This window comes from Schistosoma haematobium, chromosome ZW, assembly GCF_000699445.3.
Source record: "Schistosoma haematobium chromosome ZW, whole genome shotgun sequence".
Classification (NCBI taxonomy): Eukaryota; Metazoa; Platyhelminthes; class Trematoda; order Strigeidida; family Schistosomatidae; genus Schistosoma; species Schistosoma haematobium.
Genome location: NC_067195.1, coordinates 58,416,313 through 58,439,612, shown reverse-complemented (window position 1 = coordinate 58,439,612; position 23,300 = coordinate 58,416,313). Strand labels below are relative to the sequence as shown.

Genomic DNA, 23,300 nt, shown 5'->3' with positions numbered 1-23,300 from the left:
ACGATATTCTTATACTTAATTGACATGAACTATGCTCAGTATGTGATTTCATCCCAATTATTAAAGTGTGTGTACAATCAATATATAAATGAGTTTATTTTCGACTAGGGTCGTTGACACTGTTTGGAATAACATTCCTTTCAGTAGCCTTCTGTCTTTTCATTATGACTTGGAAGGGTTCTAGCGTTCAAGCGCTTAAGTTATACGCGTCATATCAGAATATGAGCTTTAGATATTATATATAATTATTATTACTTTTATTTTCTGTAATAGTTAATCTGATATGTAAGTATATCAACAAAAATGGATTCCAACGACTTCACTTATTGGGGTAAACAAATGATTGATTTTATATCAAATTATTTACAAACTATACGTCAATATCCTGTTTTACCAAATGTGGAACCTGGTTATTTAAAACATTTAATACCTAATCAACCACCTGAACAATCAGATACATGGATGAATATATTTGACGATGTGAAAAAGTTTATTTTACCCGGTGTAAGTTTTAATCAATATCAATAGCAGTATATGTATATATTTAAGGATCAATTCTTTGATTTTTGTTTTATTAAATAAGTTTATAACTGATTCTTCATAAAGTAATTCTGTTTTTAAAAAAAGAACATCATTAGAATATATATTGAATAGTGAAATTTCACAATTAGTATCTCAGATACTCTTAAGTGAATAGAAAATCTTATCATTGAGACGTGAAATTCAATATATGGTAAAGTATCAAAAATATGAAGGCTAGAATGTGTAGAAAAGTGATACACCTTAAATGAACTTAAGCTACAATCTATTCACATTTCTCAAAAATGATTTAATGGTAATCTTTAAATTTATGAAATTTATTCCTTTCCTTTTTGTAATTCCTTATAAAAGCTGACTCACTGGCAACATCCTCAATTTCATGCTTATTTTCCGGCAGCGAATTCAGTACCATCAATCATGGCTGATATGTTATCTACGGCACTAGGTTGTAATGGATTTTCATGGGTAAGAAGGTATTATGTGTTATGTTTTTTGAGTAAAAGTATAATATGATTTATCAATCTATTCACAAATAATTTCCTACATCGTTCCTTACATTTGCATTGTATTACTAATATATATTTTAAGTTAGTATAGATCATAAATATGTCAACGTTAAATAGCCACTGAAATCTATTGCTTATAACTACTCTGGGCGATTATTAATTCATACACTGTCTTAAATTTCGAAGTGAATTCTTATAGTTTGATCTAATAAAGTGATCTACATGAAAGCTAAACACATACATGAAGTTGTGTGTAATGTTGTGTTAAAAGTTAAAACTGTGTTAATCCTAATAAAGGTGTCTAGAATTTCGGAAATTATAGATTTACTCTTATTAAGGAGAACAAAAAAAAAACAGTAATAAAATAATTTATATTTTTGAGTGTTCGTTTCCCTTTTGCAAAATCTATTCAGAATAAATGAATGCTGTTAACTTATTGTTTGAAAGTAAACAATTTAACTAAACTATAACATCATAGATCATTCTTAATGGTAAACAAAAGTTAGATATACTTTAAAAATCACATCAGAACGCGGTAGGTAGATAAAACATCTATTAAACAAGCAACCTGAAAGTTGTATGAATAGTTTAACACCAGAATAAGTTGGATTAGAGCATATATAAGTAAATTATGTAAAATCCCACTAACTATTTCAATAAAACAATATAAAATATTTCAATGGTTGACATTATGAGTCAGTTGAATCTAGACCACCGTGGAAAGCCAGGTTTTCCATGGTGGTCTAGATTCAACTGACTCATAATGTCAACCAGTGAAACTACTATAGTATCCACAAAACTCATTCTGAAATAAAAAAATGTTAATTCTGAAGACTTGGAGTTACAGTTCTTATTCACCTATTGCATACTAAATGAATCAAATGAATTAATAATGAATGAATTAGAGTCTTCTTTATTTTAAGTGGTTTGCTCCCATTTTATATTTTCTTTGAGGTTGCAAGCCCTGCAATTACAGAATTGGAAATCTTGATGTGTGACTGGATTGGAAAGCTTTTAAATCTACCTGATACATTTTTGCATAGTAGCGGAATCGGTGGAGGTGTAATACAAGTAAGGTCAACAAATTATTACAATAAATTATTCAAGATCATAAACCTTACCAGTAATTAAAATTAAAGCTTTGTCTATTCAATCCTTTTTAATAAAATTTAGTATTAAGTGAATACAGACAGTTTAATGAACCATTCATTCATTCAAGAAAGTTCTCAGTTATTAGATTTCAGAAAGGGGTTTTGTGACGATTATAGTAATTTAATAGATGAATGCATGAGTCGACCAAAGCTAGACCATCATGGGAAACCTGGAAGCACTGGACAAAGTTCTAGTGAGAAGCCATGACTAGTAGAGTTCAACCAAGGCTATTGTGAGGTAGTAACTCACTGAAGACAATGGTGGATGATGGCACAATTTCGTGGATTATTTGAAATTAAACATGAACACCGTTAGATGCCGGCTCAGTGGCCTAGAGTTTAAGCATTCGCGCGCGAGATCTTAGGTCCCATGTTCGAATCCTGCGGACGGGATCGTGGATGCACACTGCCGAATATATACACCACTCGATAATGACAGAAGGGCTTCATGGTATCAAGATCTTTACAAGATCCAAAACTCCTGGATTCAAACTTGATAGACATTTAAGGTACGAACTGATAAGGGATCGTAAACTCAGTAATTCTATAGATTATATCACTTTGTGATTTTATGGCTTATTTTATAGCTTTAAAAATCTCCAATGAATCATCTAAAAATTTAAAGATCTATTCTTATTTTTGTGAAACGATCAGCATCTTCATTTTTCTTTGAGTTCTCTGATTCCTATCGTGATGAAAATGATCGTATTTCACTTGTAAATTATGTCTTCTTTAAGTACACTATTTATTATTATGAATCAGATGTAGTTGATGAGAATAAGTTAGCGATTTTTATAAGGCAGCTGTTTCGTTCTCTGACTGGGCTCCACATCAGTGGACATCTGAAAACCTACTGGGAATCGAACTCACTATCTTTGGGTTATGCTAGTTACGTAGAACTATCTTATAACTATTCTTCGACTCCGTTCTGAAAATCTGTTCTAAAAAGAGAAAAGTCGGAGGAATAGTTTAGGCGAAAATGGGAATTAATTAATCTACTAAGGGAGATCAGGTTAAATGAAATAGTGGCTAATCAAAAACAGTTTTATTTTTTAAAAAACTGCCTACCAGTGATTCAACAAAACGTAACACCTCAACTATATGTAATAAATCCTTCTACCTTCATCTTGCTGCTGAACAACATAGAATTACTTATTTTACACAGCAAAATCTACTTCTCTTCTTAACTGATCGGTGCAATCACTTTTCTCTTTTTAATACTTGTAGTCGTCGGCAAGTGATTGTATATTTGTATCAATGTTAGCTGCTCGTCATCAAGCAATTGAGCGTTATAAACATCTTTTAAAAATGATCAGTGATTTAGACCCTGAAATAATAGTTCTCTCCAAACTTGTGGCATATGCATCCACGTTAGTAAGTTTAACTTCTCATTCTCGTATACTTACTTTTATTGGAAGATATGGTGAAGTTGTGGTTTACTGATCAATCCTTTCTCCTTCGAACCCCTAAATACCTGGTTTGTAGATTTATGCACTTAGACTGGTACTAAATCTAATTTATGTAAAGGCTAGTGATTCTCTATGTTGCTGAAAGTGACGTACATGAAGCATGGTTCAGACCTGCGATGTATCAGTTGAAAGCTGAGAGTTTAAAGCTCTAAGCCACTCAATAGCAAGTATAGTTAAGTGGTTAAAGTTTAACTTGGTTATTGTTACAAATAGAAAAATGGAAGAACGACCTTCATTCTAGAATAGTCCTTTACTGTTTAAAATTTCTTGTATAAATAAAAGGGTAACTTCTCTCGTATTTACACAAACACAAAGTCAGTTGACTAGCGTTTTTGACACAGACTTTGTCAAAAAAATTATCTCAAATATCTACTTAATTTCAAAACTATGTAAGACGCTAATTAGACGCATTCTGTAAATAACCATTTTGTCTTAAAGTTAAGCTATTTGAAGCTTATTCAGAGAATCCGAACAAAGCATTATTTATATTTTTCCTACGCAAAAATTTCGATAGATCTACATACACTGGTATTGTTTACCTTTAAATGGTCAACCGAAGAAGCTTTCTGAAAAATCTTTGATTGAAATAAAATCATAGGTGAGATTATAATTTATGGACGACTTTTGAACGACGCTAAAGTGACCTTGAGAGTGTTCACCTATTAACAAGGACAAAATGAGGGTTATAAACCTGTGCGAGGAATTAGAATTATGGTTTACAGATGATGGTTAAGGTTAGGAATTAGATTTAAAGTTTTCATCACGAACTAACATCAGCTATAATGCTAAAACTCTATTTGGCCAAATGAACGAATGAATTTCGCTCAAAAACCCGACACCTGTTATCTTATATCTGATTGGTTTGTCCATAAATTATAGTCTCACTGAATTGTTTCTTCGGTAGAAAATGTTTTACTTGCCATAATTTCAAATCTTCGTTAAAAATTTAAATCATGTTCGTTAACTTACACATTTTTTCATGGCTTATAGGCTCATTCAGCTGTAGAAAAGGCTAGTGTGCTTGGTTTTGTAAAGTTACGACGTTTACCGGTCGATGAAAACTTTAGTGTTCGGGGTGAAACTTTACAACGTGCTATTAAAGTAAGATACGTATTTTATTTATAGGAAATCTTCACTTCTTACTCCTCATTATAACGGAAAGCATACTTTTTTATAATTATATAGTTATTCAGTTTTACAGAATAATAACTCAGTAGTGAAGAAAAGGAGCTCTCTGAGAGACCACTAGTTCATGTCCTTAATTCTGTGTTGGCTAGTATATACACAATGTTAAAGGATCCGAAATTAAAACGAAACAGGCGTCTAATAGTTTTTATTTTTCAATGGTTTTTCAGATGATTCTTACACTTGATGGAAGCTATCTATATACTAAATAACATCTCCATAGAACAACCTTACTTACCTACATACATAAATACTTATTTACTTACGTCTGTTATCCATCGTGATGCATAGATCATCGATTATGAATCCCTAACTAACTCTGCGCTGCCTTTGCATTTCCACATTTTGCCAGATATCATTCATTATTTTGATATCTGACTCAAATTCTTTGCGGAGTGTGTTCTTTGATGTGCATCTTTTCCTTCTACCTTGAGGATTCCAAAGTAGGACTTGCTTTGTGATTCAGTTTTTGATGTATGTCTATCCACCTCGAGCATTTTTTCCCATTTTCCTCCCCAGTTAGAAGTTGGTTTGTTCACTGTCAAAGTAGGCTGTTGATCATAGTATCCGGCCAACGGATTTGAAGTATCTTGCATAGACAAATGTTTATAGATATATGTACCCTACTGATGACGGTTGTAGTAGTTCTCCAAGTTCCAGTTCTGTATAGTAGACTTGTTTCGACGTTTATGTTGAAGATTCTGACTTTGTTGTTGACTGAAAGTTGTTTGAAATTCCAGATATTCGTCAGTTGTAGGTATGCTGCACTTATTTTGACAAACAGCACCTTCACATCTGCACCAGGTCATCCCTGTCTATCAAGGTACTTGGAAGCTTCCACTTCTTCTCTACCAATTGTGATTCGGTTGGTGCTCACTATGATGTGTTCTTCTTGTGTGTACTGATGCCTACTGCTGCCGAGGCTGCTGCTAAGCTAGGTGTCTTCACCTACATTTGTTGCTGTGTGTAGGATCGAAGAAATATGTCATTATGAATTTTAAATCGTCTAGTTGCATGTAAGTTGCTTATTGTACTCCATTCTTTCCCCGAGTTGTGGAGGTCTTCATAATCCAGTTAATCACCAGGAGAAACAAAATTGGCTATAGCATAATTCATTGTTACCATTTTGTTGACCATGTTTAAATGACAGTCAAATCGATGTTCCGAAACATCTATCCGCTTTGTGGTTTGTTTAAAAAAAAACATCATATCATCGCACCCTTCTGTGTTAAAAGTATAGTAGTAATGTTCGATTGTTAATATTCGGTCAGAAGGGGCAAGAAATATAGCTATTGAGAATAAATGCTAATTCAAAAGAACTAGTGATCTCATCTGTTGTTTCAAATTACAAGTGCCTAATGATGCTTTCATCAGTTTGTGTCCCACGTTTTTCATGATATCTTAGTCTAACAAATATTTGTTTCGAAATTATCAACGCCAAATTCTTTTATTTATCATCTTGTTTTCAGGAAGACAAGTCTATGGGACTTATTCCATTCTATGTAAGTTAGTAATTTTTTGGCTTCACTTATTAACCTTTTATTTATGTACTGCTTTCTATTCCTTTGCTTCATTTTATATCAACTACAATCGTATTTCAACGATTTCAAGTTACTATCACTCCATCATATGCAGACTTTACTTATTACAATGTTTCATCTCTTCATTTATATTTTGATACTAGCATCCCAATTCGCAAATAGACATCTGATCATGTTTATTAGTTGACTTCCATTTCTTCGTTTTAAAATATCTACTTAGTTGTCAGTATGCAACTAAGTATGTTTTTTCGTTCTTATATAGCCTAGCAGAAATCAAAGTAATCTAGTGGATTAAATGTAGGTTGCAAAATTGGTTTCTGTGATATTATGCGTTTTCATGGCTATGGATAAACAGATTAACAAATCCTTATCGTGCATCAGTTTATGTGAACAAATAATGTAAATTCTGATTTTTACATTTCTAGTAGGTAGTCGTCGTTCAGAAATAAGAATGGATTGTCTGAGATTTTAGAAGGCTTGTCCAGAATGCGTCGAGTATTGTCTAACTAATGTGACCCGGAAGCAATCTAGTATTTCATGGATAAAATAGAAAGATCAATCTATGTAACTATCAACGAGATTAAGGCAGTGATTAAACATTTTTAATCACCATATAACCCAAATAACTTCAATATTTAAAGTGTAAACCAATTCTCATTGCGCATAGTGCGAGATAGTTGTAAAATTCAGACTTTTCCTTAAGGATATCATCCAAAGATGAATGGAATCATATTAAAAATTAATTATGGAAAAAAAATGGAATTAAATACTGGATATTTATTGTGTTTTTATACTAAGTTTCATTACTAAAATTGTAGACAAACATTCTACGTGTATCCATCTTCATTACCAACCGATGCATAATTGTAATAGAACTGAGACCTGAAAAGAAATATTTCCTAGTTTATGATTTTGTGGATTTAGATTCAAAAACGTCATCAGATAGAAGGTAAGGAGTTCTTTCATATGATGTTTACTGAACTTCAGTGTCTTATGGTATGGACTCCAGACGTACAGTTTCATTTCATCCAAATTTAATAAACATTTTATTTAATGTAACTGCAAAATTCACATGATGTTTTTCATGTACTTACTCATGATGGGGTATGTTAATTCAGAAAATAATTTTCGAACAGTGTATTAATTTACAAGCATGACCATCTGACCTTTGATACAAAGATTTGTTTAGACACTTTTCAACTGAAATAGGTTGTCATCAAATTCAACGTAATGGTGAATATCAGCTTCAAAACACCTGTTTCCTTCACCATAAGCACTGTCCTTCCGTAAAAGATAAATAAACATCTGAAGTATCAAAATGACTGTTTATACAATGAAGTGTTTGATCGGAATATTTAAATAACAATGAATTCATGAATTAACTACCCTGATGGAAAACACATTAGGACAGTAAAGTTTGAAAATTGCGCCACCGTTTTCTGAATAACTTCTATAATGATGTTTTTATGATGTACCCGAAATTTGACGATAACTTTGCATTTTGCCCCTTTAGACGAATGAATGATTAGTAATTTACAAATTTCGTATTCATCGTGAAATACACTTCGCTAGTTAAAATAAATCAGTTGTATAAACCGAGATATTAGAATCAACTGACTTACTAGTTACAATATATTGTTAGCGGGAAAAAGTGATTTTAGACTGACACCTTAGTCTTCCTATGAAAGTGTCAAAGAGACTTATCAAATGCATGACTGAGCGTTGTTGAGTTACAAGAACTCGACGCCGTAAAGTGATTTTGAACGATTTTCTAATAATGATAGGCAGATGAAACAGGAAAACAATCGACTAACATTTAGAAAATTTCTTTTGTTTTAAGATGTGTGCAACACTCGGAACAACATCATGTTGTTCATTTGACCATTTAAAATCTATTGGACAAGTATGTCGTGAAAACGATATCTGGTTACATGTGGACGCTGCATATGCTGGGAATGCTTTTATATGTCCGGAGTTCAGACACTACTTAGATGGAATTGAGGTAAGTTAGGTCTCCAATAAATTTCATTTAAAGCATCTTTTACTGAATCTGTTACTAAACGTTACTATCTGATAAATGAGAAAAATTCGAATTCCAGTAATGATGTATTTTCATTGTGTTTGAAACTACTTCATTTGTTTAGAAGGAAGTGCAATAAATTTTCATTTAATTTTCACATGACAATTTATGGATTACAAGTGATAATCAATAAATTTTTGTTCGTAACCATTGCCTAAATTGATAATTGATGTTCCATGGTATTCACAATTGATTGATCACTGGGTGGTGCTTGTATAGTCCTTATTAGTACAGATCGAATGCTATCGATCACTTTGCAATGTGGCCACCAGTCTAGGTGACTCGACACTGCGGGCACTATATATTGAGATTTAGATGGTGGTTGGAGGTAGTCAACAGGACTACCTCAAACCACCATCTAAATTCCATGGTATTAGAAGGCAGTAAATTATTCTTCTAACTAAAATCAACACCCATTTGTCTCTGTTTGGAAACCTGGTCATTATTGATCATTTAGTAGCATTATTATTCTACTTTTGGCGATAAAATTATCTACGCAATTCTAGTCATTCATTTTTGTATATATGGCTTGTCAAGCATCAGGAATATATTAAACAGTAAACTGGACTTCAGGCATGAAAGTACTATTGTAATGAGCGAGAACACAAGTGGGAACCATCGAATGTATTTGAAGACAAAATTATAGAATCTCAGTAAGATCTGAGAACCATGTAGTAAATACTTCATTTGCAAAATATCAGTCAATCGTCTCAGACTTCATTAATTATTCGTTTTCAAACTAATCGTTATCCGTTCCCGTTCTCTTTACTTTGATCTTCTTAACCTTCTCTCTCCATGAATTTTACTTTCGATTGATGAAACACACTACTTATATCTGCGACATCAGTAGCACACACCACACTATCATACTGACTTTCCTAAACTGTTTGTTTACTTTATTTTCCGGTTACCACTCAACTTCTAAATGCTAGCTAGTTCATCATCATTTATCAAATTTCGTAATTCTGAATTATTGAGCGTGCTTTTCTTTGTATTCTGATAGCCTTCAAGCTTTAAATCTGAATGTCATCTAACACCATTCACTATTTACATTTTTATTTTCTTTTGCTTAATTTTATTCCAGCTCATTCGTTTAAATCTTAACTAACTCTTTTAAGTTTGCGTTATCTTTCTCCATAAACACTTGGTTGTTTTTCACTTGAAGTAACGAGGGCATTATCGGCTAGAATAGTTTAGTGATATGGTCTCTGATAATGCAACTGAATCATATTGATTTTTATTCTTAAGTATAGGTTTTTCGGAGTCCAGGAAACTTCCTGATATGTATTACGAAGAATACTGAGAAGAATCCCTTCATTTCCTCCAGAAGAGATTTCAGATGTCGAGCTTGTTATTTTAGTGGTCAGACTACAAAATGATCCATAGAATTTCACTATTAGATTGTATGACTATGATTGCTATTCAATGGCCACTTAGTAATATACATCAACTATTGTACGAAATTATACTTAATTGGTTATGAGAAATACTTTTTATCTTTTTCATCAGGATGTTTGGTCCATCAACATCAATCCAAACAAGTGGATGCTAGTCAGTCATGATTGCAGTCTTATGTGGTTAGTTTGACTGACGTTTTTGAAATTTTACAAGAAATACTACTATAGTGTCCGTTTATACAATGATTATTCAGTGCACTCATATGATATATTACAACTATAATAACTGGTACAAACTAATCCACAAATGAGATGGTGGAGAAGATTTGTAACTCAGGTGGATGATTTTGGTGGAGTTTTGTTCTCTGAGCTGGATGGTTTGGTCGTGGAGCTTTCATCGTTCTTCTGAACGACATCATCAGCACAAACTTCAGATAGAAGTGAAGTGTTTGAATTTCTCCATATGTGTCTCAAAGCTTGTTCTGTGCACCTCGACGTTGATTGGTTCTTATTGACCTTAAATTTGTCGTTGTTTACTTCTTTGTTTTGGTTGTGTCTCCCATTGTTTTGATTTTTGTTCTTATGTTTGTGCATGATTTTTCTGATTGGTTGATAAATTGGATTGATTTCAATATGCTTGTTGATTGCTGATTGACCTAAGTGCCAGGCTTCTAAAAATTCTCTGGTGTTTTTGGAGTTTCCTCTGTCTAAGATTCCCACATTTTTCCAATCGAATGAGTGTCCGCAGTTGTCCACGTGTATTGATATAAGTGAAGAGATATCATGGCGTTTGACTGCTAATTGATGTTCATGTAGGCGAAGGTGAAGGGGGTGACTGCTTTGTCCGATGTAGTGTTTTTCGCAGTTGGCACAATTTATCTTGTAGATGATGTTTTCCTTTGTTATTTCATCTTTTGGTTTGCATAAGATTGATTGTAGTGATTTTGTCGGTTTGTGTGCCACACCTATTCCGAAGGTTTTCAGCAGTCTCGTCGCGGTTTCTGATATTCCTTGTATATATGGTAGGGTGATCCTTTTGTTGATTTTTGTGCTTGACTTGAGTTCTAATGCTGCGTGCGGTTGGTATTTTTTGATGAAGTTGGTTGGGTAGCCGTTCTTTTGAAATATGTCCTTCAGGTATTTCTCTTCATTTCTTCGTGCTGCCAGTGTGCTGCAGTGTGTCTTCGCCCTCTTGAACAAATTGTGTACGCAGTTGATTTTGTGAGCTCTGGGGTTGTTGCTATTGTAGTTGAGAATTTGATCCGTATGGGTCGGTTTCCTATATACTTGAGTTTCCAGTTTTCCTGTGTCGGTTCTAGTGATCAATATATCCAAGAATGCTAGTTGGTTGTTTGACTCCTGTTCCATCCACAAATATTAGTATACGTCTAATTAACTTGAAATAGGACATTTCACTGCGATCTTTGACATTTATGCCGTAATTACTTTCACTGAACAAAAATATACAAAGCAGTTTTCTGGATTTATTTTAATATACCACTTTGCCCTGCGATTGATATGTTTTTTGATGTACAGAGACCTCCTTTATTTTGAGATTGCGTTACGTACTGTAAAAAAAGGAAAGATATGTTAAGCGTATAACCTATAAATTCAATATTACCATATTCATCTTGTTGTATTCGGCCGATTCAAAAAGCTCAATCACTTGACATTATTTCATATTAATCCACCCGAGGTGTGCTTTAACTTGAAAAAGCTATCAAGGGTTAATGCCACACGATCATGACATAAGAAATTTGTTCTTAATTACTACAAAATTTGTAAATTCAAACATAATTTTCAAAAGTAAATTTACTTATAAAAGGAATTCAGTGATAAAAAATCTACTAATCTACCACAGATTTTATCAATTTAAAAATATCAGATAATGGAATTTTCATCTCAATCGCCTTCTTTCACAATGAAAGATAATTTGTGTTAAAAAGCTTCAAAATATGTGCATCAACCAGGCATGGATAAAAGTATTCTAGAAATATATTTGCAAAAGATTAAAATGTTTGTCTGCATTGACACGTTGTTTGTGTGTAGTGCTTTTACAGTTGACAATTTCACCAACAGCCACATCATTAAAATTATCTGTTTCCCTCTACCAGTGGTTAATATTTTCAGCAATAGTTAACAAATGAAGTAAAGTGGAATATTTTGTTTTTGTCGAATACAGGGTACGTGATTCGAAAGCCCTCACTAAGAGCATGATTGTCAATCCGTCATATTTGCAACATAAACATAACAGTAAGTAATATTTGGATCGCTCTTTTCTTTTATTGGTATTGGTACATAGGAATACCAAAATAATTATGCGCCACATAAATAGGAAATGAGATTGTAAAGAGATTGAGGAATAAAGAAGAGTATGATTAAAAACAAGTCAATGAATAGAGAATAGTGAACGATAGTAGTACAAATTGAGAGAAGCAGTTCAATTAAGAAAAATACAACCGGAAAAATCCCTTCTATTAAAGAAGATTGTGTCAATTTAAAAAAAAGTGAGAGAAAGTTACAACACGATTACCATAGACTTCTGTCCTGAGCCACGTCTGATAACGTTTCAATTCACTGGGTTGCATTATCTCTCAGACACCAACTGGGAAGTCGTAATGGACTGACAAGTCCCAGTCATGTACATACTTTATCCATACCCTGACACCATGCCATGAACTGACCACCTCTCCGCTTTTACCAACCAGTCCCAATGTCGGCAAATAATGCACAATGTGTGATTCGTTGGGATGACATTAGTAGTACATGTCCAAGCCACCGAAGTCGATGTTTCAAGATGGTGACACCAGTTGAATTATCGTCACTGTGGCCGAACACACCTTGCCGAACCTTCACACTATTAATATGGTATTGCGATTGAATGTCAGGAATCGTTCGGAGACAGATGAGGAAAAACAGAGAGAGTGGCTTAACATGCTTAATTTGGAGAGGTGGGGTTTTACAGGTGTAGAGTAAAACTTCTCCAACCGATGCGTTGTATGCGCGACACTTTTTAACGAGATCAACATCACGATTGTATGAAAGGATTTGAAGATTGGTATAGAGTAAAACTTCACCTAGTATGAGATTCCTCAGTGGGACGAAACGGCCATCCAGTGCCTCCAGAATTTTCATGTTGGCCTAGCTTCATTTGACTCATGAACTCAACTATTAAATTCCATTTGTGTTAAGTTGTTTTTAATTTATTAGTACTTTATGACCATTTCGTTAATAATTTTTCTTGATAAATAATAACTTTATCAAATTATTCTTTCTTATTCCTAGCGCTTGATTTGCGGGTGAGTTATTCGATTTTAGTAGTAGTAGTATTTTGTTATTTACACTAATTGCTTACTATTCATGAATACGATTTTGATCTAGAAAACAAATAAATTGTGATTATAGTTTTGACAGTTGTAAACACAGGAATATAATTTACACCTTTCATTTTACATGAGATTTGACCAGACTATTAATGTTGTTATCTTTGCTGATTCATTTGTTGTTATAATATAAATAGCTCAGTTTAATTATTTTTAAAGGTTGAAAGAATAGTTAATATTTTCTTGCTGCCGGAAGGTGTTTGGATTCAACTTTACTTGTTGATAACCAAAAAAATTATGTGAAATAGTAATAAGACATGAAAATGTCACTTAACTTTAACTATTTAAAAATCCCCCTAATCATATTAAGACATCAATACATGAACGAAGAATATTTTTTTTCAATAAGTTCTCTTCGTATTCTACAACTATATATCTAAATTAACAATCCTAAAAGTGACCAGGTTAACGGTAAAATACGTAGTTTAAAATTACATCATATGGATTTAGGATTGTTGATAAGATGAAATGAAATTGTTCATTTTGAGATGACTAATAGACAGTGTTAACTTGAATAAACCTTTACGTGTGAATAAATATAGATAAGATTATTAGTGCAATTAACTTGAGAACCATACTATACTTCATTGACTTGTTGCCTGATTAGAAAAAAATTTGAACAAAGGATTAAAACAAGATTTCTTGAAAGTGACTTCATTGAATCAGAAAAACGTCTCAACAAGATTTTATTTTAGAACAGCGGAGAGTTATTTAACTACTCGAATCATTCGGAAATTTTTTCTCAATCCCTTTGGATAATAGTGACTATGAATATACTCTTCTAACTACCTAAGATTTAGACAGTTAACATAAACATTTAATTCTTAAATAAATTAAATGATTAGTTTTTATAATCAAATGTGTTTAGTATTCGCCTTTTCATTCCAATCTCTTTTTGTAAGTCACTGTTAATAAGAGTTCAACATATCGTCATTCTAGTAGGATATCAAAATGTTGTACATATTGAAAATCAACATGGATTCAATAATCATAGGTCTGTAACTGCTGTGTTTGAAGAGATTACGAATTCACCTAGTCTAAGAACGGAATGAACAATTAGTGACTCAATGACAAAATAAACTAACTATTTCAATGCGTCCCAGCCTCACTAACTACAGAGTGAAGTCCAGCTTCAGAAGAGAGAAATGTATTCCACAAGCAGCAAAAAGAACGAACAACACACACAAACACAATTCAAGCGTACACATACAGCTTAACAATTTCCTTTGGAAAAGTCACAAAATAGCATATTAAAAGAGATAATGAACCAATGACATTTAGGGTCTTTTCAAGTGGGAATGTTATAACGACATGAGGGTGAGAATGGGGGCTTTTGGTGCGAAAACAGGAAATTCAAATTTCCAAAATAAAATTGCAAAAATAAGGTGTTTACCAAGTGAGTTCTGGGGATCTAACATCCCCAACAGTAATGAACATGTATTTGTTATGTTTTAATAATGAAGTGAAATTGTACTGTCTTAAGTTACTCAATATTAGCTTGCTAGTATTGTTTTCTTTCCTAAATTTTAGCATTGGGGAATTCCTTTAAGTCGAAGATTTAGAGCGCTTAAATTATGGTTTGTAGTTCGAATATATGGAGCAACAGGTTTGAGGAATTATATTAGATCAGTACGTAAGCAACTGAATTACATTAATCTCTTTAGTAATAAGTATTTGGTTTGAGGTAATCGTGAATTCACTGGTTATTAATTTATTAAACATTTCATACACAACGAATACAATCAAACTAATGTCTCCTTTATATTTCTGCGTTGAATAATATAATAGTTTACTGATAAAGCATCTTAAATTACGAAATGATGTTAAAAGTGAATTTAATTATCAGTCTTAATAACTAAATTGAGTAATAAGCCTAAAAATGTTTTACATATTTTATTGTATTAGTAAAACGTTCACCATACTGACTGTATGTAGACAATCGGACAATCAATATTTCGAGGTTACGCAACGTTACCAAGTTTATTTGTACTTTAAATCACTACCCTTGTGATTGGTGTACATCATGACACTAGTTATCAAAAGCCACGTATAATTGACTTATGTAATCATTCCCTATTCACTTTCCACAGTTATGTTGGAACCATATATATAAAGAGGTTACCTCTTATTTTCTTTCTTGAGACATAAAAGATTTCTCCTGAAGTCTAACCCTTCTTCTGATTTACATGAGACTGTAATAGCTGTGTTTTATTCATTTTATTAATCTAGTAGAAGTTCCGCTCCCGTATCGATATTATCTCCATGGTTTGATTAACACCTCAATAAGAGCAGCATAATACAACTAGACATATATTGCATTACAATTCGCTTATTCTGTTATGCAAGGAAATTAAGCTCACATAAGTGCTCACCACTAGACTAGATGTTTCTAGGTTCGATCACAGATAAGATCATGTATCTGCACCACTGAGAAATCCCGTACTAAAACAAAATAGCTGTTCAATTCTTCCTAATTCCCACTAATAGTCTAACTTCAATCAATCTGTGATTTAATTTATCCAAATTAAATAATCTTTACAACTTCCCCCCAATGATAAAAATATTTATATTTAAATATTTCAGCATGTACAACTTGCAAAATATTTTGTGAATAAGGTGAAAACAAATAACGCTTATGAAATTGTTGGTAATCCAGTTATGGGACTTGTATGTTTCAGATTAAAGGTAGGATACTAAAATTTTATTTTATTTTCATTCTAACTTGAATAGATGTTTTTAAATAGATGTTTTCATTATTTTCCATATCGCGCACCATTAATAATTACTATTTATGGTAATGAATCAACTTATTTGTAGAATAGAATGTTTGTTTGAATGTTTAAAGGGATGTTTTCCATTATTATTATTATTATTATTATCAGTATTATTATTATTATTATTATTTCATTATGAAGTTCAGCAGTAAACTTCAAAATGAATGTGAGACAAAGAATTATTTTTTTAGATGAATTGAATTTCTGGTTAGCGTTATTTTAGCGAGTTAGTTTTCTACGGGATGGGGTCTCTAAAACCCATGCCTAACCCTTCTCCTTTACCCGGGCTTGGGACCGACAGTAACTCTAGAAGAGCTACAGGCGGAGTTAGATGAATTGAATTTATTCTACAATATTCTTACTTATTATTATAAGTTCACATTAGAAATTTAATGACTGATTGTAATCACTTCGTCATACATACTAATTATCGTTTGTAAAGAATTTCAAGTATTTGAAAATTTCCATTTAAAATTAGACTGTTATTAATAATCAAGATAACTGAGTGCAAGAATGTTATATTCGAGAAGTATTCGTGTAGAAAGAGGTTTCATTAATTAATCTTCAATGAAATGGATTTTTACAGTAGAAACAACTTTTCTATCACTAATTTGTTCAGATATGAAATGGAAACACTAAGAATTTCATTGATGCTTTCTGAAAATCTGCTGGTTATGAATGAAATAAGGCATATCTAAGAAAATATTTGATACAGTAGTGTGTATGACAAAATTCTAGTTCGATAGCAATCATTGCATAATTTCTTTTATTCAGTTTAAACACATTATAAAAGTACTATGTGTAATTAACATAAATGTCTGCCGACCTACATTGATATCTTTTTAAGTTATGTATGACCCACTGAATTAACAGGACGTATATCTGCAAAACTAACTGTTAAGATCAATATCTTATAATTATACTTAAAATACACACACAGAGAATGAAAATAATCATGGTGTAAATAACTGTATATGACTAATTTCCACGACCCCGCCCCGCGCACTGCTGAGGAGTCCCACAATAGGACGAAACGGCCATCCAGTGATTCCAGGTTTTCCATGGTGGTCTATCTTCAATTGACTCTTGATCTCAACTATTGAAATTACTACAATCTCCACAAAACCCCTTCTGATAGTTATCTTTTTCTCTGATGTCATATATGTAGATATTACAGAAAAAATTAATTTATATTCACTGGAGATAATCAATCTATTAAACTGGAAACGTCAAGTGACGTTTCTCACACATAGTTCCCTTTATTAACTTAAAGAGAACAAGAATTATGATTTGAGAAAGATGATATAAATTCATTGTATTTCGTAATGTTTTCAGGTTTTTGAAACCTGTATTATTTACTAAACACATTGATGTACTTGAAAACATAGAAGCTGTTTTGATTGGAAATTAACAAATTAGCATAACGTAGCCAAAATCTAAATAAAGTAAATAAAGCATTCCAAACATATATATATATATATATATATATATATATATATATATATATATCGTTTTCATAAGAACACTGTGGAATATTGACAGTACCAAGGAACTAATGAGCTAGAAATCAATGGTTATGCAGCGAACAAGCGATAATTATGAGTAGAAACTAAAACTAGTAAAGTTTAATTAACTAAACAAAGAATTGTCTTGCTAAAACGGAGTGAAAAAAAATGATGGAGTAAAATGGTTGAATGAACAATATAGTTGAAAAAAATGTTACCATAATAAACACAAACTGACAAAACTCCCCTTTCGATCATATAATGGGTTTCCAGAGCTTTGTAGTAATCGTTTCTGTAAATATGAGGTTAGAGCTTGGTTACTTGGTAGTATCCACCTGATATCCTTGTATACAGCATAGGGAACTACTCAACTTCTTCATTCCTATTGAGTAAAAGCCCTTTGAAACATGTTCAAAAGTATGATCTCATATTTGTTATGTTAATGTTATCATCTTGAAAAGTACAAGTAAATCTAGAGATATGATTGGTACTAATATAAAATGGATGCCATCCATCCGTTGATTAAGTTACTGAACACGTCATTTTATACAAGATTATTCGTTTGACTTCTGGTTAAACTCCAGTCATTCTGGTGTTAATTCTTCTACTGATCATCCTAGCACAAAGATTACCTGTAGATTTGAGGTTAATATCAGTGAATATGACCAGTAAACTTTCGTGAATTGGAGTGATTCCTTAATAAAATACTTGAAATTTATCGATTCTTGAAGTTTGTGCGTGGTACGTGCCCTATCTACACTATGAAATAGTGTTTCGACGTTCTTGTCACTGATTGAATGAAAATCACTAAAGTTCAGACATAAATTACTTAATGTATTTTGTAGGTATTAATGTCAAGGTTGGACTTGATATTTTCAAATAAATTGAGCATTGGGCAGAAAGTTTTTCATATATCATACTCACATTCCAACGCAAAAATTAATTATACAGTGACAATTCATACAAATTCACACTGACCAAGAATAACTTGATATTGACACTTTCAGATCTATTATGATTTTGACTGTACTAAAAATATTCTGCATCGTTTTCATTGTACTATTTAAATTCATGTTAATTTAATTCGGTTATTTATTTAATTCGAAAAATTGGTTTACATTAAGTCATGGGACGTCAGAAATACAGTTGTTCTACTCATTGTGATATTGTAGTGAAGGAGAACACAAGTGAGAACAATCGGATATAAGTCAACACAAAATTACAGAATCCCTTAGTAAAACCTGAGAACCATACAGTAAATTCTCCATTTGAGAAATATCACTCAGTTGTCTCAAGCTTCATTGTCCTTTCGTTTCCACACCAATAATTCTCTGTTCTCGTTTACTTCTCTTTGATCTTCTTAACCTTCTGCCTCCAGGCATTTTACTTTCGATTGATGGTACATACTACTTATATCTGTCGACATCAGTAGCACACACCACAGTATAACAAAAAATATATTTGTTACTTCATGTACTCTTTTGACAAACCTGAAAAAATTCTCATCAGCTATTGGTGCACCCAGCTGACAACATTCGAAGAATGTTAAAGTTAATACTCAGGCTTTTAGAATGACTTGGTCTAATACTGCAACATGTTACATCATCCAGAAATGATATTTTTTAGTATTCATCTTCTAAATTTGAAGTAAAGAATATAATTATGTACTAGCTTTAGAGCAAAACGAACAAAACCCACGGGAAATAAATTAACCAAAACTAAATTTGATGATTTAAGTAGCTTAGTGGAAATTTTACGTTGTATATCTAGTATATCAACTGCGGTCTTTAGCTATTTGATATTTAGGTCATACTTTTAAGAAATTTCACAAGAAACATTACTTTGACTAATATCAATGCAATCATTTTTGAAAAGAAAGTATCATAGATTATTGAGATGGTAGAGAAATGTAGAAATTTTGGATAAAGGGAACTCCAAAAACACCAGAGAGTTTCTATAAGCTTGGCGCTCAAGTCAGTCAGCAATCAACCAGCGCATTGAAATCGACCCAATTTATCAATCAATCAGGAAAATTATGTAGAAACATAGAAACAAAAATCAAACCAATGGAAGATACAACCAAAACAAAAAAGTAAACAATAACAGGTTTAAAGTTAACGAGAACCAATCGACATGGAGGTCTACAGGACAAGGTGTGAACCACATGTGGAAAAATTAGAACACTTCGCTCCTACCTGAAGTTTGTGCTGATGATGTCGTTCAGAAGAACGATGAAAGCTCTACGACCAAACCATCAAGCTCAGAGAAAAAAATTCCATCCAAATCATAGATTATAATATAACTAATCTGACTAATTGTGCTTAGTCTATTTAATTGCTAATTATAAATATGACAATGTTGTTTATTTTAATCATGATGTTTCTATTCAAAGGGATCCAATGAATTGACTCGATGTTTAGTCCATCTTATTAATAAGAGCCGGGAAATACATATTGTACCCTCGATGGCCAGAGATATCTACTTTATTCGATTTTCTATAAATTATGAAAAGGCCTGTATCGAAGATATTGATTATTCGTGGTCGGTGATTGAAACATCCCGAAAAATACTAACCACTCAAGTGAGTATTGCTTTATTTTTAAATGAACGTATTTAAGGAATAACTTTTGAAAGGCCTCAAGTTCTCTCTAGACACAAAACACTTGCCTATCAACTTTAGTAAAACTGTGATGAACGAGAACACAAGTGGGGATGACCGAATATACTTGAATACACAAGTATGGAATTTCTTCGTCAAATGTGAAAACCATATGTTCAATACTTCATTTGCAAACTGTCCATCAGTTGTCTCAAGCATCATCCTACCTTCATATCCATAACAACTACTCTCTGTTCCCGTTCCCAACCTTCTACCGCCAAGCATTTCATTTCTAACAGGTGTTATATACCACTTATGTCAACACTAGTATCACATACCACAAAACTATATCAGTAGAGTAAGCTAAATAAGAGCTTGTCAAATAAAAGAACCTCTGCTTTCTATGTTGATCAAACTTCTGGTTGAATGTCTATTGCTAAAGTATATACAAGTAAATACGAGCTCCATAGGCTCATTAATTAATGATTACAACAGAGATTAATGTCAGTATCAAAGGACCCCTCTTCTTCTAGTATCAATGACAAGACTAGTTTCAACAGTACACTGTCCGTTTTATTCTGTAAGAAACCTGTCAGTAAGCATGCAACCGAAGAATTGTCCTATTTGAATAGAAACTAAACAAGCTGTAGAGACAAATAACTCAAAACAATCAAGTCGGACGAATCATTATGAACGATGAATTTATTATTTTCAATATTGGCTAAACGTGATATACTATTTTTATGAAAAATAAGGGATTTTATAAACGGAATGAAATCGTGAGGAAAAATGTGAAATAATAACAAGAGTGAAGGTCTGGGGGAAGATGCTGAAGGGATAAATTTCTTCTAGCGAAGTCCCCAATTATCAACTACAATTATAAAATGGACCTAAGCCATTTTAACCCTTTTCTCAGACAAACAGACAATATCTTCAAATATTGATATCGTCTTGATTTGACAGTACCTAACATTCTCTTAACTTACTCTTCTGTTATCATTGTATTTCAGAGTAGGCAGCGAATCAATATACATAACACTCGCTGTAACCATACCAATTGATGAAGGTTCATAATGCTAATAGATTTCTCATTCTTAAATTATAGTCTACGTTTTAAACTCAATGTTACTCTTCTAGAGATTTCAAATTAAACAAGTAAGGCTTTAAAGCAATCTGTGATAAAATGTTAACAGTCTAGGCATATCTGTTACCTCCATCAGCCAAGTTACATAGCCGGTAGATACCTCGTCCATCGATTAAACGAGGGAGTATTTTTAAAGATGAAGCTAACTTGTTGATTTGGTCAGCTGGAATTTGATCATACAAGACGTTTTGAAGGAAAATTTGAATCAGTAGTTTGTGCTACTTAAATAAACTCCACCAACATATTTTCGAAGAAAAGCAAGAATAAACTTATAATAACTGAATAGACCATAATCAGTCCTTATGTTTACATTCATGGAAAACTTTTGACAGATGATCCTGCTATGTTTGAAGAGATTACGAATTCACCTAGTCTAAGAACGGAATGAACAATTAGTGACTCAATGACAAAATAAACTAACTATTTCAATGCGTCCCAGCCTCACTAACTACAGAGTGAAGTCCAGCTTCAGAAGAGAGAAATGTATTCCACAAGCAGCAAAAAGAACGAACAACACACACAAACACAATTCAAGCGTACACATACAGCTTAACAATTTCCTTTGGAAAAGTCACAAAATAGCATATTAAAAGAGATAATGAACCAATGACATTTAGGGTCTTTTCAAGTGGGAATGTTATAACGACACGAGGGTGAGAATGGGGGCTTTTGGTGCGAAAACAGGAAATTCAAATTTCCAAAATAAAATTGCAAAAATAAGGTGTTTACCAAGTGAGTTCTGGGGATCTATCATCCCCAAAACCTCTCCTTTTAATAGAGTACGTTCCCTGGGTCCACATACATCTTGACCGTCTGTCGCCATTGTCGGAGTGACCACCTTCTGGATCGCAAACCGACTTGTTGTATTTCTTCCTGTGTAGGGACTTCAGGTAGACTAAAAGTATCTAACGGGATATCGAACGGTAGATTTCCTTCTGTCACTGGGCGAAGTGGGGCTAGCCGCTTACGTATCTGGTTTCGATGTTGAGTCTACCTGTCCCTTCCCGCCTTTATCTGATATATGACCTGGCCTAGCCTTGCGACCACACGTGCTTCAGTCCAAGGACCATGATTTGGTCCGTAGTCCCGAGCGAACACCGGACATCCAGCCTCGTACGTTGGCAGCTTCTGAGACTTGTTTATATTGGTGATACACCAAGTAATAAATGTCAGTGCTACTGAGTGCTTTGCTTTTTACAGGCCTCTAGTAAACTTTTTTAATATTTTGTGGTTAAAAATGGTACATTAATTGCCAGAAAGTTATTATTTATCTTTATCAATCGATGACAAATTTTTCATTATAGCATTTCTATAAACAACATCTATCTATTATGAACATGAAGCGAAATTCATACATTCCAATAAAAGCTGCATCATTTAGCGATGATCATACATCCTCAAACTCCGCCGAACTTCAACGTAGACATGGATCTACATCTGCAGAGGAGTCAGTCAAAGTTGAGTGGTGAAATTTTCCAATAAACAAATGAGTTTCACTGGAAACATGGAAGAATCCTACACTTGAAAAATGACGTAGGGACTAATTCTAATAATAGTTCTAATTCTAATAATAATAATAATAATAATAATAATAATAGAAAGGTCAACTGACTGTTGACAAAATGATGTTAGTAATAGTACAGAAATATCTATACTATAATAATAACAACAGTAATATTGTTGTATGAACTTTGTTGGACATGAAAGCAAAGTTGATAAACTTTTTCATTTTAAAGACTTATTTGTTCACCAAGTTATCACAGGTTAATAATCATTCTAAGCATGAACTTCCTATTCTTTGTTGTTACACATAAAACTTTTCATTCAAGATTAATTGAGTTCAAATGAATACTAATAGTGAACTTAACAACCTCACAAACTTATTTCATGTTGATATTCAGTTTATCTTTTATTCTTAATCCATGGTGTAGAGCATAAAATTTGAAAACATTTTTGATCCGTTGGCTATATTTATTTGTCATCATTTGAATAAGATGAATAATATACTGTTATGAGAAACTTTTTA

The 23,300-nt window shown here is 32.7% G+C and overlaps 1 protein-coding gene across 1 annotated transcript; it reads left to right on the top strand.

Annotated features, from left to right (window-relative positions):
* Positions 1-282: 282 nt before the first annotated feature.
* On the top strand, positions 283-23,300 carry GAD2_4 (Glutamate decarboxylase 2). Its single transcript, XM_051218800.1, has 14 exons — positions 283-504; positions 892-1,005; positions 2,001-2,117; positions 3,425-3,571; positions 4,657-4,767; positions 6,321-6,353; positions 8,233-8,394; positions 9,982-10,049; positions 12,052-12,122; positions 12,378-12,484; positions 14,783-14,881; positions 15,836-15,937; positions 19,924-20,112; positions 22,579-23,300. The coding sequence occupies exons 1-14, from the start codon at positions 304-306 to the stop codon at positions 22,741-22,743; spliced, it is 1,686 nt and encodes a 561-aa protein (XP_051071997.1). The 5' UTR covers positions 283-303; the 3' UTR covers positions 22,744-23,300.